General features: G+C 38.9%; 1 protein-coding gene across 1 annotated transcript; it reads left to right on the top strand.

Moving 5' to 3' along the window:
* Positions 1-4725: 4725 nt before the first annotated feature.
* Positions 4726-15524, top strand: wdr20b (WD repeat domain 20b; the record flags this gene model as incomplete). The annotated part of the gene is made up of 4 exons (XM_079830504.1): positions 4726-4983; positions 7031-7213; positions 11989-13122; positions 15413-15524. The coding sequence occupies 4 exons, from the start codon at positions 4726-4728 to the stop codon at positions 15464-15466; spliced, it is 1629 nt and encodes a 542-aa protein (XP_079686630.1). The 3' UTR covers positions 15467-15524.
* Positions 15525-15876: the final 352 nt, after the last annotated feature.

The raw sequence follows: 15876 nt of genomic DNA, 5'->3' as shown, positions 1-15876 counted from the left end.
AGAGACAAAATTCCCTTCCTGCTGTGATCTAGTGGCATGTGCCATTTGTGTTCGTGTGGCAATTTGGTTTCCGTGCAAATCAACACTAGTCATGAAAAAACATAAAATGTAGTTAGAAAATATAAGAAAATATGTTCCTTGCTTTGTGTCAGGGGTTAATTTGACCCATTGTTTCCATGCAATTCACCAAAAGTCAACACTATGAAAAACTCTAGTCATGAAAAAACATAAACCAATATTGTAGCTTCTAAGTGACTGGATAAATATGAAATATGAGAAATTAGTAATAAAAAAATGTCTCGCTTTAGGGGTCAATTGAACCTACATTGGGTTTTTTAATGCAATTCACCAAAAGTCAACACTATGGAAAACTCTAGTCATGAAAAAACATAAACTTCTATTGTAGCTTCTTATTGATTGAATAAATATGAAATATGAGAAATTGTTAATAAAAAAAAATGTCTCGCTTTAGGGGTCAATTGAACCTACATTGGTTTTTTTTCAATGTAATTCACAAAAAATCAACACTATGAAAAACTCTAGTCATGTAAAAAGATAAACTTCTATTGTAGCTTCTAAGTGACTGAATAAATATGAAATATGAGAAATTATTAATAAAAAAATGTCTCGCTTTAGGGGTCAATTGAACCTACATTGGGTTTTTTAATGCAATTCACCAAAAGTCAACACTATGGAAAACTCTAGTCATGAAAAAACATAAACCAATATTATAGCTTCTAAGTGACTGAATAAATATGAAATATGAGAAATTATTAATTAAAAAATGTCTCTCTTTAGGGGTCAATTGAACCTACATTGGGTTTTTTAATGCAATTCACCAAAAGTCAACACTATGGAAAACTCTAGTCATGAAAAAACATAAACTTCTATTGTAGCTTCTAAGCAACTAAATAAATATGAAATATGAGAAATTATCAATCATTTTTTTTCTCTCTTTAGGGGTCAATTGAAACTACATTGTTTTTTTTTCAATGTAATTCACCAAAAATCAACATTATGAAAAACTCTAGTCATGTAAAAACATAAACTTCTATTGTAGCTTCTAAGCAACTAAATAAATATGAAATATGAGAAATTATCAATAAAAAAAGATTTAGGGGGTCAATATGACCCATTTTTTTTCAATGCAATTCGCCAAAAATCAATTCTACAAGAAATTCTAGTCATGTTAAAACATAAACCAATATTATAGCTTGTTTTTGAAACACTATGAAAAACTCTAGTCATGAAAAAACATAAACCAATATTGTAGCTTCTAAGCAGCTAAATAAATATGAAATATGAGAAATTATTAATAAAAAAATGTCTCGCTTTAGGGGTCAATTGAACCTACATTGGATTTTTTAATACAATTCACCAAAAGTCAACACTATGAAAAACTCTAGTCATGTAAAAACATAAACTTCTATTGTAGCTTCTTATTGATTGAATAAATATGAAATATGAGAAATTGTTAATAAAAAAAATGTCTCGCTTTAGGGGTCAATTGAACCTACATTGGGTTTTTTAATGCAATTCACCAAAAGTCAACACTATGAAAAACTCTAGTCATGTAAAAACATAAACTTGTATTGTAGCTTGTTAGAAATGAAATAAATATGAAATATGAGAAATTATTGATAAAAAAATGTCTCGCTTTAGGAGTCAATTGAACCTACATTGGGTTTTTTATGCAATTCACCAAAAGTCAACACTATGGAAAACTCTAGTCATGAAAAAACATAAACCAATATTGTAGCTTCTAACTAAATAAATATGAAATATGAGAAACTATTAATAATTTTTTTTCTCTCTTTAGGGGTCAATTGAACCTACATTGTTTTTTTTTTCAATTTAATTCACCAAAAATCAACACTATGAAAAACTCTAGTCATGTAAAAAAACATAAACTTCTATTGTAGCTTCTAAGCAACTAAATAAATATGAAATATGAGAAATTATCAATAAAAAAAGATTTAGGGGGTCAATATGACCCATTTTTTTCCAATGCAATTCGCCAAAAATCAATTCTACAAGAAATTCTAGTCATGTTAAAACATAAACCAATATTATAGCTTGTTAGCGACAAAATAAATATGAAATATGAGAAATTATCAACTCCAATATGTGTTAAAAATAGTTTCTCTCTTTAGGGGTCAATTTGACCCATTGTTTTCAATGTAATTCACCAAAAATCAACACTATGAAAAACTCTAGTCATGAAAAAACATAAACCAATATTGTAGCTTCTAAGCAACTAAATAAATATGAAATATGAGAAATTATTAATAAAAAAATGTCTCGCTTTAGGGGTCAATTGACCTACATTGTTTTTTTTTAATGCAATTCACCAAAATCAACACTACAAAACATTTTAGTCATGTAAAAACATAAACCTTTATTGTAGTTTGTTAGCAATGAAATAAATATGAAATATGATAAATTATCAATAAAAAATATATCGTTTCTCTCTTTAGGGGTCAATTTGACCCATTGTTTTCAATGCAATTCACCAAAAATAAACATTATGAAAAACTTGAGTCATATAAAAGCATAAACTTCTATTGTAGCTTCTTATTGACCAAATAAATATGAAATATTAGAAATTATCAACATCGTTTCTCTCTTTAGGGGTCAATTTGACCCATTGTTTTCAATGCAATTCACGAAGAAAAGAAAAAAAAACTATTAAAAACTTCTATTGTAGTTTCTAAGTGACTAAATAAATATGAAATTATAGAAATGATCAACTCCTATTGTGTTTAAAAAATAGTTTCTCTGGGGTCAATTGAACCTACATTGTTTTTTTTCAATGTAATTCACCAAAAATCAACACTATGAAAAACTCAAGTCATGTAAAAACATAAACTTCTATTGTAGCTTCTTATTGACTGAATAAATATGAAATATGTCAATAAATTATCAATAAAAAAAGATAGTTTCTCTTTTTAGGGGTCAATTTGACCCATTTTTTTCACTGCAATTCGCCAAAAATCAACTCTACAAGAAATTCTAGTCATGTTAAAACATAAACCAATATTATAGCTTTTTAGCGACAAAAAAATATGAAATATGAGAAATGATCAACTCCTATATGTGTTAAAAATAGTTCCTCTCTTTAGGGGTCAATTTGACCCAATGTTTTCAATGTAATTCACCAAAAATCAACACTATGAAAAACTCTAGTCATGTAAAAACATTGTAGCTTCTTATTGATCAAATAAATATAAAATATGAGAAATTATGAATAAAATGTTTTTCTCTCTTTAGGGGTCAATTGAACCTAAATTGTTTTTTTAATGCAATTCACCAAAAATCAACACTATGAAAAACTCTAGTCATGTAAAAACATAAACCTTTATTGTAGCTTGTTAGCAATGAAATAATATGAAATATGATAAATTATCAATAAAAAATATATAGTTTCTCTCTTTAGAGGTCAATTTGACCCATTGTTTTCAATGCAATTCACCAAAAATCAACACTATGAAAAACTAGTCATGTAAAAACAAACATCAATTGTAGCTTCTAAGTGACTGAATAAATATGAAATATGAGAAATGATCAACTCCTGTTGTAGTTTATTTCGTTTAGGGGTTAATTTGACCCATTGTTTTCAATGCACTTCGCAAAAAAAAAAAACACTACTGAAAACATTTAAAAACATAAAACCTCTGTTTTATCTTATTAGAAACTAAAACGAAATAAAGTATGAGAAATGATGTCCCTCCTTATTTGTTCACTTAAGTCACATTTTAAAAGGTCTAAATGTCATCGCATTAGATATTAACATCTCAAAACTCTGCAAAGCAGAGAGAGATAGATAGATAGATAGATAGATAGATAGATAGATAGATAGATAGATGGATGGATGGATGGATGGATGGATGGATGGATGGATGGATGGATGGATGGATGGATGGATGGATGGATGGATGGATGGATGGATGGATGGATGGATGGATGGATGGATGGATGGATGGATAGATAGATAGATGGATGGATGGATGGATGGATGGATGGATGGATGGATGGATGGATGGATGGATGGATGGATGGATGGATGGATGGATGGATGGATGGATGGATGGATGGATGGATGGATGGATGGATGGATAGATAGATAGATAGATAGATAGATAGATAGATAGATAGATAGATAGATAGATAGATAGATAGATAGATAGATAGATAGATAGATAGATAGATAGATAGATAGATAGATAGATAGATTTTAGAGTTTATGAGTCTCAATGGGTTAGAAATAGTACACAAAATGGCGGTTTAATTGAGTGTAATAGGCTTTGGCAGTTTAAATTTGAATTTTGACAGTTGGAGTTTGAACAGTCTTGGCTCATTTGCATTTTGAATATTGCGTCAATGAAAGTCAATGGGATTCTCCCGCGTTTTAATCGTCCTTTTTAAGAAAACCGTAAGTCGAATCACTCGGTTATATACGTCAGAACTTGTCTGAGCTCGGTGGATTTCGAGTTAAAGCTCGGAGTTAGAGTTGTAAATCTCAGAAGATCGAAGAATTTGTTTAAATAGCATTTTAATTATTGCGAATCAATAATAAGTGTTATTATTAAACTATTTTAAAGTAGTCTGTAGTAAATGTGAGTATTTTGACATTTCGCGTTCCTCGGCTCGTGAACGCGCAGCACACGCGGAGGAGGGGGCCCAGGTGGCGCGCGCATGCTCGTGCACGCAGCGGAATGAATACTAATGTGGAAGATGGCGGCGGAGGGAGGTGGGAAGGAGGCGAACGAGATTAAAACTCAATTCACCACCCGGGAGGGCGTCTATAAACTCCTGCCGAACTCCGAGTACAGCCGGCCGAACCGGGTCCCGTTCAACTCGCAGGGCTCGAACCCGGTCAAAGTCTCCTTCGCCAACGTCAACGACCAGTCCGGTAACGGCGAGAGAGTCTGTTTCAATGTGGGCCGGGAGCTTTACTTTTACATTTATAAAGGCGTCAGGAAGGTAAAGGCATGACAGCAGCTCGGACTGTGTGTGTGTGTGTGTGTGTGTGTGTGTGTGTGTGTGTGTGTGTGTGTGTGTGTGTGTGTGTGTGTGTGTGTGTGGAAACGATGTTTACAACTCAAGTGGTGTGTAAATGCAACCCCAAACACACTGATTTCGAGCAGATCAGGAGTTGTGCACGCGGGAAAGCGGTTTAATTATAGTGTAAATAATGGCAGTGCAATTCAGAAGAGTTTTGGGAGAGTTGCATCCTCGAATGTAATGTATAGCCAGAGTTCAGAGGTCATATTGTGCACACAAAGCCTGTCCGACATAATGCAACAAAGCTAGAACGCATGCATGGGACATTTGGGGTTGCAGATTTACAGTAAAGCCGATCCCAGGCATTGTCATTTAGTGCCGATCTGGGCCTCAGGATGACCTGTTGCATCCCATAGCAAAGTTATTAAATAACTCATGTTTACAGCATCATATGCGACACAAACGTGTGCTGTGCATTCACCGCTTTAGGGTGTGTGTGTGTGTGTGTGTGTGTGTGTGTGTGAGTGAGTGAGGTCTGGGGTGTGTAACCGGTGCATTTAGTGTTTTTAATACACTCTAAAAAATGCTGTTAAAAATAACCCAAGTTGGGTTGAAAATGGACTAACCCAGCGGTAGGGTTGTTTTAACCCAGTTGTTTTAGCCCAGCGGTTGTGTTGTTTTAACCCAGCGGTTGGGTTGGGTTGTTTTAACCCAGCTGTTTTAACCCAGCGGTTGGGTTGTTTTAACCCAGCAGTTGGGTTGGGTTGTTTTAACCCAGCTGTTTTAACCCAGCGGTTGGGTTGTTTTAGCCCAGCGGTTGGGTTGTTTTAGCCCAGCGGTTGGGTTGTTTTAGCCCAGCGGTTGGGTTGTTTTAGCCCAGCGGTTGGATTGTTTTAGCCCAGCGGTTGGATTGTTTTAGCCCAGCGGTTGGGTTGACTAACCCAGCGGTTGAGTTGTTTTAGCCCAGCGGTTGGATTGTTTTAGCCCAGCGGTTGGGTTGTTTTAGCCCAGCGGTTGAGTTGTTTTAGCCCAGCGGTTGGGTTGTTTTAGCCCAGCGGTTGGGTTGTTTTAGCCCAGCGGTTGGGTTGTTTTAGCCCAGCGGTTGAGTTGTTTTAGCCCAGCGGTTGGGTTGTTTTAGCCCAGCGGTTGGGTTGACTAACCCAGCGGTTGAGTTGTTTTAGCCCAGCGGTTGGGTTGTTTTAGCCCAGCGGTTGGGTTGTTTTAGCCCAGCGGTTGAGTTGTTTTAGCCCAGCGGTTGGGTTGTTTTAGCCCAGCGGTTGGGTTGTTTTAGCCCAGCGGTTGGGTTGTTTTAGCCCAGCGGTTGAGTTGTTTTAGCCCAGCGGTTGGGTTGTTTTAGCCCAGCGGTTGGGTTGACTAACCCAGCGGTTGAGTTGTTTTAGCCCAGCGGTTGGGTTGTTTTAGCCCAGCGGTTGGGTTGTTTTAGCCCAGCGGTTGAGTTGTTTTAGCCCAGCGGTTGGGTTGTTTTAGCCCAGCGGTTGGGTTGTTTTAGCCCAGCGGTTGAGTTGTTTTAGCCCAGTGGTTGGGTCGACTAACCCAGTGGTTGGGTTGTTTTAAGCAAACATTTAACCTAAGCACTGGGTTAAAACAACCCAATTGCTGGGTTAGTCCATTTTCAACCCAACTTGGGTTATTTTTAACCCAGCATTTTTTAGAGTGTATGATGGACATGTTAGTGCAGATCTACTGCCCCAGGTGTGTAAGCAGCATCATGTGTAAAGCAGCTGGCTCATGTATGTTAATGGCGTGTGCTGGCTCATGTATGTTAATGGCGTGTGCTGGCTCATGTATGTTAATGGCGTGTGCTGGCTCATGTATGTTAATGGCGTGTGCTGGCTCATGTATGTTAATGGCGTGTGCTGGCTCATGTATGTTAATGGCGTGTGCTGGCTCATGTATGTTAATGGCGTGTGCTGGCTCATGTATGTTAATGGCGTGTGCTGGCTCATGTATGTTAATGGCGTGTGCTGGCTCATGTATGTTAATGGCGTGTGCTGATGTCCAACAGGCGGCTGACCTGAGCAAACCCATAGACAAGCGGATCTATAAGGGCACGCTCCCCACCTGCCACGACCCCAACGCCCTGACGGCCAGCGGGCACAGCGTGGCACTGCTCGTGGGCTTCTCCGCCGGGCAGGTGCAGCTCATCGACCCCATCAAGAAGGAGACCAGCAAACTCTTCAATGAAGACGTGAGCGCTGCTTCTGCTTTAGCCTTTCACTAGCTGAGATCTCACCAAATAATTACATCAAAAATGGGGAAAATTATACATTTTATTGGCTTTGTAATCAAATTAAATACTTTTTCTCCCCCGGAAATAAGTATATACAAAATAATATTTTACATTAAAATAATTTTTCTGTGTATTTTCCAGTAACAGATTTAACCGAGTTATGAAGTCACTGATATGACTAATGCATGACTAATAAAAAGGCTTTTACGTTAGGGTTTAATGATTTTAATACCATATATATATATATATATGGTGTTAATATCATTTAACTTTCTTACTATCTCTCTCTCTCTCTCTCTCTCTCTCTCTCTCTCTCTCTCTCTCTCTCTCGCTCTCTCTCGCTCTCTCTCGCTCTCTCTCTCTCTATATATATATATATATATGGTGTTAATATCATTTAACTTTCTTACTATCTCTCTCTCTCTCTCTCTCTCTCTCTCTCTCTCGCTCTCTCTCGCTCTCTCTCGCTCTCTCTCGCTCTCTCTCGCTCTCTCTCGCTCTCTCTCGCTCTCTCTCTATCTATATATATATATATATATATATATATATATATATATATATATTAGGGCTGGGCAAATTAACGCGGGTGATTCATTTTTTTAGCTTAACGCACTAAAAATATTTAACGCAAATAACGCAGCGTCTGTTTTTATATCCTTTTTAGCTTAGCGTTGCATGATCATCACGCTCTTATTCATGTAAATGCTTCCAAGCGCGACAAGACACAAGAGAACGCGCTGTGTGTGTGTGTGTGTGTGTGTGTGTGTGTGTGTCAGTGTCCTGTCTGTGTGGATGCGTCTCATGTCAGCTAATCAACACTACACTCTGAGACACACACACACACACTCGACGCACAGACGGACTCGCGTCAGTTTCCTGCTCACATCGAGTTCTCTTTTGCTCTTGAACAAACAATAACACAGAGGATTTTGAGTATTCTCATATTAGAGTCTTAAATTAGTTAAATAACGTCTTAAATGAACTTAAAGAGTTGTGAGGAAATGAGATCCGCGCCTGTTCTTAAAGTGACAGGAGCACTGATGATGATGTCATTAATGTTCATCAAAGAACAACGGGAACAGAGAAATTTTAGCTTTAATGATGATTCATCTATATTTCATTTATTATTTATGCAGTTAAGAAAGATAACTATTACATTTCTGTATATGTATAACAGGGAAGGCCACGGGTAAATATAACATTTATTATTTTGGGTTTATGTAAAGATTGTTTTAAGTTCACTTAAATTAAAAGTTGTTTTTTTAAAGCCTAATAAATGTTGAAATAAAAGCTTTCAGTAATGTAACGTCATTAATGTTTCATAGAGACATCAGTGATACTGGCCTTCATTCATAAAAACATGACAATACAACACATATTTAAAATATGCTGTCTTAAAAATTTTATACATTAATTTGGAGAGTAACTGAAATTATTATAATATCAAAATATTAAAAACTTAAAATATTAAAAACTTGCGATTAATTACAGAAAAAAATGCGATTAATTAGTTAATTTTTTTTAATCGATGCCCAGCACTAATATATATATGGGTATTTTATTTGGGTATGATGTCATTTTTTAAAATTATGGAATAGTAATTAAATTATTTATATCAACAAAAATTGAAAATAAACAAAATAGAAAAATGCAATTAAAGGATTAGTTCACTTTTAAATAAACTTTTGCTGATGATTTCCTCGCCCCCATGTCATCCAAAATGTCCATGTCTTTCTTTCTGCAGTCGAAAAGAAATGAAGGTTTTGGATGAAAACAGTCCAGGGTTTTTCTCCATATAATGGACTTCAATGGGCTATTATTTTATGTGCTATTATTTTACCTCTTAACAGACGAACGTGATCATCTCTGAGCTCCGCCATAACTTCCGGAGAGTGAGGTCAAATTTGTTCGTGGTCATAGATGTATATTGTAGATTCCTCATTCTACTGATCCGTGCATGCGCTAATGAGGCATCTACAATATACATCTATGACCACGATCTAATTTGACCTCACTCGCCGGAAGTTATGGCGGAGCTCAGAAAATCCTCTCAGGATCCCTGGAGTCAGTGTTCCAGTCCCTCAGGCACGACGTTTTAGCATTTTTGTTGCATAAACACCATCAAATCGATGAGAGTTTCGGATTTTCGACTGTTTCTCTATGGCACTGAAACCTGAAGATGTCCGAGTTCCGGTGATACTCAACTGATACTCAACTGCTATTGGCTCATCTATGTTCGAGGGGAGGGGCTTACCGATAGGTCAATTCCACGATTCCGTGAACGCGGAAATTATAGGGCCCTAGTACCGATTGAGTCACAAAATATGATTATCGCCCAATACCGATCAGAGCATCCCTGATTAGAATATATTTGTTTATTTAGCATCGGGATGGCGAAAACTAAACATTTTCTTGACCGACCACCGAGCTTCATTAGCCGGTTGAAACCGGTTAACCGATTAGTTTAAAACATGTCACACGTCACTTTTTTAAAATCCCCTACAGCGCGAAACATTAGTCTCGCAAACACGCCGCCGAGGATCTTGTTTGTAATCGGAGGACAAATGGCTCGAAATGGTTTGGGTAGAAGGTGATCGCGATGAAGATAAAGGCATTTGTCTAGCGTTAGAAGCTCATTTGAAACATTGCCGCGGCTCATTTAAGAAAATGACAGCTCCGAAGAGACGCCGCTTTAGTTGGAGGTAGTGCTAACAATAATAAAGAAAGATGATGATCAACACCTTATGTGTTACCACTGAAATGTAGATGTAATATATTTCCAAATGTAAGCCCATCTTATGCGGAATGTTGTCTAATAGACTGCAACACGATAAAACCAAAGGATAAAACAGCACCTTGAGAATGCGTAAAAGACGCGCGGCCAAGGCAGCTCTAACTCACTGAGTGCCTTATAATGAAGCACTGACTGTATCACACAAGCTGCAACTTACATCTGTGTCGTTCTTCTTGGTGAAATGGTCCCACACACTACTTTTCTTTGCACGCTTCATACTGTCGTCTGCCATGGCTCTAACCGCAAACCTTGTGAGCGCGCAAACCCAAACGCTGTGACCTCGCGCCAAATGTTTTTATTGTTTATTAAGTACAAATAGTCCAGTTATGAAAAATTGAGTGTGAGGGATTTGTTCACTTCACACAAAAAGATTTTGGAATGAGATGGCGAACTGTAGTAGCGTTTAGTCCACTGTCTATAATGGCCTAATTTAGAGATCACACTTTTTTTTTAACCGACAATTTTGATCGGTTAACGTTGATACGGTCAACCATCGGTCAAACGGTCATCGGTTAACATCCCTAATTTAGCATTTTTGTGATTTTCTCTCTCTCTCTCTCCCTCTCCCCCTCTCTCTCTCTCTCTCTAACAGAGACTGATTGATAATAATTTAGCCTGTTAAATACCAAATAAACATCTTGTTCATGTATACTTTCATTCTTTTATTGTATACATTTTTTTTTTTATCGGTATCGGAATCGGCCAGTTTTCTTGAAAAAAATCGGAATCGGCCAGTTTTCTTGAAAAAAAATCGGGATCGGCCAGTTTTCTTGAAAAAAAATCGTCCCTAATTTAGTATTTTTGTGATTCTCTCTCCCTCTCCCCCTCTCTCTCTCTCTAACAGAGACTGATTGATAATAATTTAGCCTGTTAAATACCAAATAAACATCTTGTTCATGTATACTTTCATTCTTTTATTGTATAATTTTTTTTTTTTTTTTCGGTATCGGAATCGGCCAGTTTTCTTGAAAAAAATCGGAATCGGACAGTTTTCTTGAAAAAAATCGGAATCGCACAGTTTTCTTGAAAAAAATCGGAATCAGCCCGTTTTCTTGAAAAAAATCGGAATCGGAATCAGCCAGTTTTCTTGAAAAAAATCGGTATCGTACAGTTTTCTTAAAAAAAATCGGTATCGGAATCTGCCAGTTTTCTTGAAAAAAAATCGGAATCAGCCAGTTTTCTTGGAAAAAAAATCGGTATCGGACAGTTTTCTTGAAAAAAATCGGTATCGGAATCAGCCAGTTTTCTTGAAAAAAATCGGAATCAGCCCGTTTTCTTGGGAAAAAAATCAGTATCGGCCAGTTTTCTTGAAAAAAAATCGGAATCAGCCCGTTTTCTTGAAAAAATCGGAATCAGCCCGTTTTCTTGGGAAAAAAATCAGTATCGGCCAGTTTTCTTGGAAAAAAAATCGGGATCGGCCAGTTTTCTTGAAAAAAAATCGTCCCATATTTAGTATTTTTGTGATTCTCTCCCCCTCTCTCTCTCTCTCTCAGAGACTGATTGATAATAATTTAGCCTGTTAAATACCAAATAAACATCTTGTTCATGTATACTTTCATTCTTTTATTGTATACATTTTTTTTTTTATCGGTATCGGAATCGGACAGTTTTCTTGAAAAAAATCGGTATCGGAATCAGCCAGTTTTCTTGAAAAAAATTGGAATCAGCCAGTTTTCTTGGGAAAAAAATCGGTATCGGCCAGTTTTCTTGGAAAAAAAATCGGAATGGGCCAGTTTTCTTGAAAAAAAAATCGGAATGGGCCAGTTTTCTTGAAAAAAAATCGGAATGGGCCAGTTTTCTTGAAAAAAATCGGAACGGGCCAGTTTTCTTGAAAAAAATCGGAATCGGCCATGTAAAATCATGATCGGTGCATCACTACCACTAATTTGTATATTTAGTATTTTTGTGTTTTTTTTCTCTCTCTCTCCCTCTCCAACAGAGACTGATCGATAAGTCTGCGGTGACGTGTCTGAAGTGGGTCCCGGGTTCCGAGAGTCTGTTCCTCGTGGCTCACGCCAGTGGGTGTCTGTACCTGTATAACGTAGAGCACGCGTGTGGCACGGCCCCGCCCCATTACCAGCTCCTCCGCCAGGGCCAGAGCTACGCCGTGCACACGGGCAAGAGCAAGGCGGCGCGCAATCCTCTCCTCCGCTGGACGGTGGGCGAGGGCGCGATCAACGAGTTCGCCTTCTCGCCGGACGGGAAGTTCCTGGCCTGCGCGGGGCAGGACGGCTTCCTCCGCGTCTTCATCTTCGACTCCGCCGAGCTTCACGGAACCATGAAGAGCTACTTCGGCGGACTCCTGTGTGTGTGCTGGAGCCCGGATGGGCGGTACCTGGTGACCGGGGGCGAGGACGATCTCGTCACGGTGTGGTCGTTCTCGGACTCGCGCGTCATCGCGCGCGGGCGCGGGCACAAATCGTGGGTTAGCGTTGTTGCGTTCGATCACTGTATCACTAGCGTTCAGGAGTGCGGCGCGCCGGCGGAGTTTAGCGGGAGCGACGAGGACTTCCAGGAGCAATTCAACGGAAGTCGAGAGCGCGCGAATAGCGCGCAATCCAACGGGCGAAGCGTTAGCGTAACATATCGCTTCGGTTCAGTCGGTCAGGACACTCAATTGTGCTTATGGGATCTCACGGAAGACGTTCTGTTCCCCTTATCCCGAACGAGGACTCACACGAACGCCGAAACGAACTCGCCCCTACCGCGCTCCAACAGTTTACCCCACTCCTCGGGCAGCAGCCCCAACACACACAAAGCGGACGGCGTGATCAGTAAGTTCGCAACGCTAGCGCTACACGAAACACGCAAGGAGCACAAGCGCAATCACAGCATGAGCTACATCAGCAACAAGAGCAGCGAGAAGCTCCACCAGATCATGGGTAAAGCGGACGCCACGAAGGCTGTGGGCACAGCGCTGTGCCCGCGGATGGAGGAGACGCCGCTTCTGGAGCCGCTGGTGTGTAAGAAGATCGCCCAGGAGCGGCTCACCGTGCTCATCTTCCTGGAGGACAGCCTGGTGACGGCATGCCAGGAAGGCTTCATCTGCACATGGGCACGGCCGGGAAAACTGGTGAGGAGCGACTCCTGGGTTAAAGGGTTAGTTCACCCAAAAATGTAAATTGTGTGATTAATGACTGAGCCTCATGTGGTTGGACACCCGTCAGACCTCCGTTCATCTTCAGACACAAATGAAGATATTTTAGTGTAAATCTGATGCTCTGAAAGGCCTCCATTGGCTCAACTTTACACTCTCAAGACCCTTAAAAGACACTAAAGACTAAAGTTACAAAGTCCATCTCACTACAGCGGCTCTACAATAACTTTATGAAGACGAGAATAGTTTTTGTGCGCAAAAAAACCCTAAATAACGACTTATATAGTGATGACGATTTCAAAACACGGCATCATGAAGCTTCGAAGCGTTATGAATCAGTGAGTCGATTCATGATTCGGATCGCGTGTCAAACTGCTGAAATTTGGCGATCCAAACTGCTGAATCGACTCACTGATTCATAATGCTCCAAACTGCTGAATTGACTCACTGATTCATAATTCTCCAAACTGCTGAATTGACTCACTGATTCATAATGCTCCAAACTGCTGAATCGACTCACTGATTCATAATGCTCCAAACTGCTGAATCGACTCACTGATTCATAATGCTCCAAACTGCTGAATCGACTCACTGATTCATAACGCTCTGAACCGCTGAATCGACTCACTGATTCATAATGCTCCAAACTGCTGAATTGACTCACTGATTCATAATGCTCCAAACTGCTGAATCGACTCACTGATTCATAATGCTCCAAACTGCTGAATCGACTCACTGATTCATAATTCTCCAAACTGCTGAATTGACTCACTGATTCATAATGCTCCAAACTGCTGAATCGACTCACTGATTCATAATGCTCCAAACTGCTGAATCGACTCACTGATTCATAATGCTCCAAACTGCTGAATCGACTCACTGATTCATAACGCTCTGAACCGCTGAATCGACTCACTGATTCATAACGCTCCAAACTGCTGAATCGACTCACTGATTCATAACGCTCTGAACCGCTGAATCGACTCACTGATTCATAACGCTTCGAAGCTTAATGATGCCGTGTTTTGAAATCGTCATCACTATATAAGTCGTTATTTAGGGTTTTTTTGCGCACAGAAACTATTCTCGTCTTCATAAAGTTATTGTAGAGCCGCTGTAGTGAGATGGACTTTGTAACTTTAGTCTTTAGTGTCTTTTAAGGGTCTTGAGAGTGTAAAGTTGAGCCAATGGAGGCCTTTCAGAGCATCAGATTTACACTAAAATATCTTCATTTGTGTCTGAAGATGAACGGAGGTCTGACGGGTGTCCAACCACATGAGGCTCAGTCATTAATCACACAATTTACAGTTTTGGGCGATCCAAAAATGAACATTAGCCCATGATTTACTCTCCCTCAAGCCATCCGAGGTGTGTGTGACATTCTTCTTTCAGACGAATAAAATCGGAGTTCGGCTAATCCAAGCATTAGAATTGGATTCATAGTTGCTTTGTTTTTAAAAAGTGCATCTATCCGTCATATAACTGCTCCACACGGCTCTGGGGTGTTAATAAAGGCCTTCTGAAGCGAATCAACGCGTTTGTGTAATAAAAATATCCATATTTAAAACTTTATCAAGTAAACTTTTGACCGACCGCCTTCCGTGTTCAATTTATGGAGAAAGTGTTGAAAGTTCGCCTGCGGATGGAAAGACTAACGTGACCAGATCATGACGTCACGAACGCATCTGGAGTTTCACTTTCAACATTCAACACTTTTCCACGGAAGGCGGTCGGTCGAAAGTTTACTTTATAAAGTTTTAAATATGAATATTTTTTTCTTACACAAACGCGTCGATTCGCTTCAGAAGGCCTTTATTAACACCCCAGAGCCGCGTGGAGCAGTTATATGACGGATAGATGCACTTTTTATGGAAAAATCGCAAAGGCTGCGATTTTAATGAAATAAATAAATGCCTTATAACGTGTAAAATATAAATTTTATGCTGTTATATTTATTCTTAAATGCTCTATTTATTTATTTTTAAAAATGAATGTTATTGTAATAGTAATATTTCTTATTTTTATTTAGCAATAATAATAATAATCATAATGATTATTATTATTCATATTAAAATATAAACACAATGTTATATACACACTTTTAATTTGCGATTTTAAATCGCAATTTTAACCAGAATAATCGCAATTAGATATTTCCCCCAAATCATGCAGCCCTAGAAATAATCTTTCTCTTATTTACATCTTTGAACAATAATGTGTAAACTTATGTGTGTCCAAATCATGTTTCCTCTGTTTCCCTCTTTAGGGCGTTTTGCCTTCCCAAAACCAGAGCAGCTCTCCCAGTGGGACGGTCGTGTAGCTGTGTGTGTGTGTGTGTGTGTGTGTGTGTGTGTGTGTGTGTGTGTGTGTGTGTGTGTGTGTGTGTGTGTGTGTGTGTGTGTGTGTGTGTGTGTGTGTGTGTGTGTGTGTGTGTGTGTGTGTGTGTGTGTGTGTGTGTGTGTGTGTGTGTGTGTGTGTGTGTGTGTGTGTGTGTGTGTGTGTGTGTGTGTGTGTGTGTGTGTGTGTGTGTGTGTGTGTGTGTGTGTGTGTGTGTGGGGTCATGGATCTCAAGACGTCCGTCAACATCATAGTTCACCCTAAAAGCAATGCAATGCACATAAACAACATGACGTTATGCATTATGTCCGTGGCGTTTTCCCCCTAAATATTGTGAAGCCTCATCATAGCAGATGTTCTGATTACAAACTAAATAGGGTTATGATTTTCAAT

The sequence above is a fragment of the Gobio gobio genome (genome assembly GCF_949357685.1).
Source record: "Gobio gobio genome assembly, chromosome: 12".
NCBI classification, from domain to species: domain Eukaryota; kingdom Metazoa; phylum Chordata; class Actinopteri; order Cypriniformes; family Gobionidae; genus Gobio; species Gobio gobio.
The sequence above is the reverse complement of the archived record's forward strand: the minus strand, read 5'-3'. Positions and strand labels throughout refer to the sequence as shown.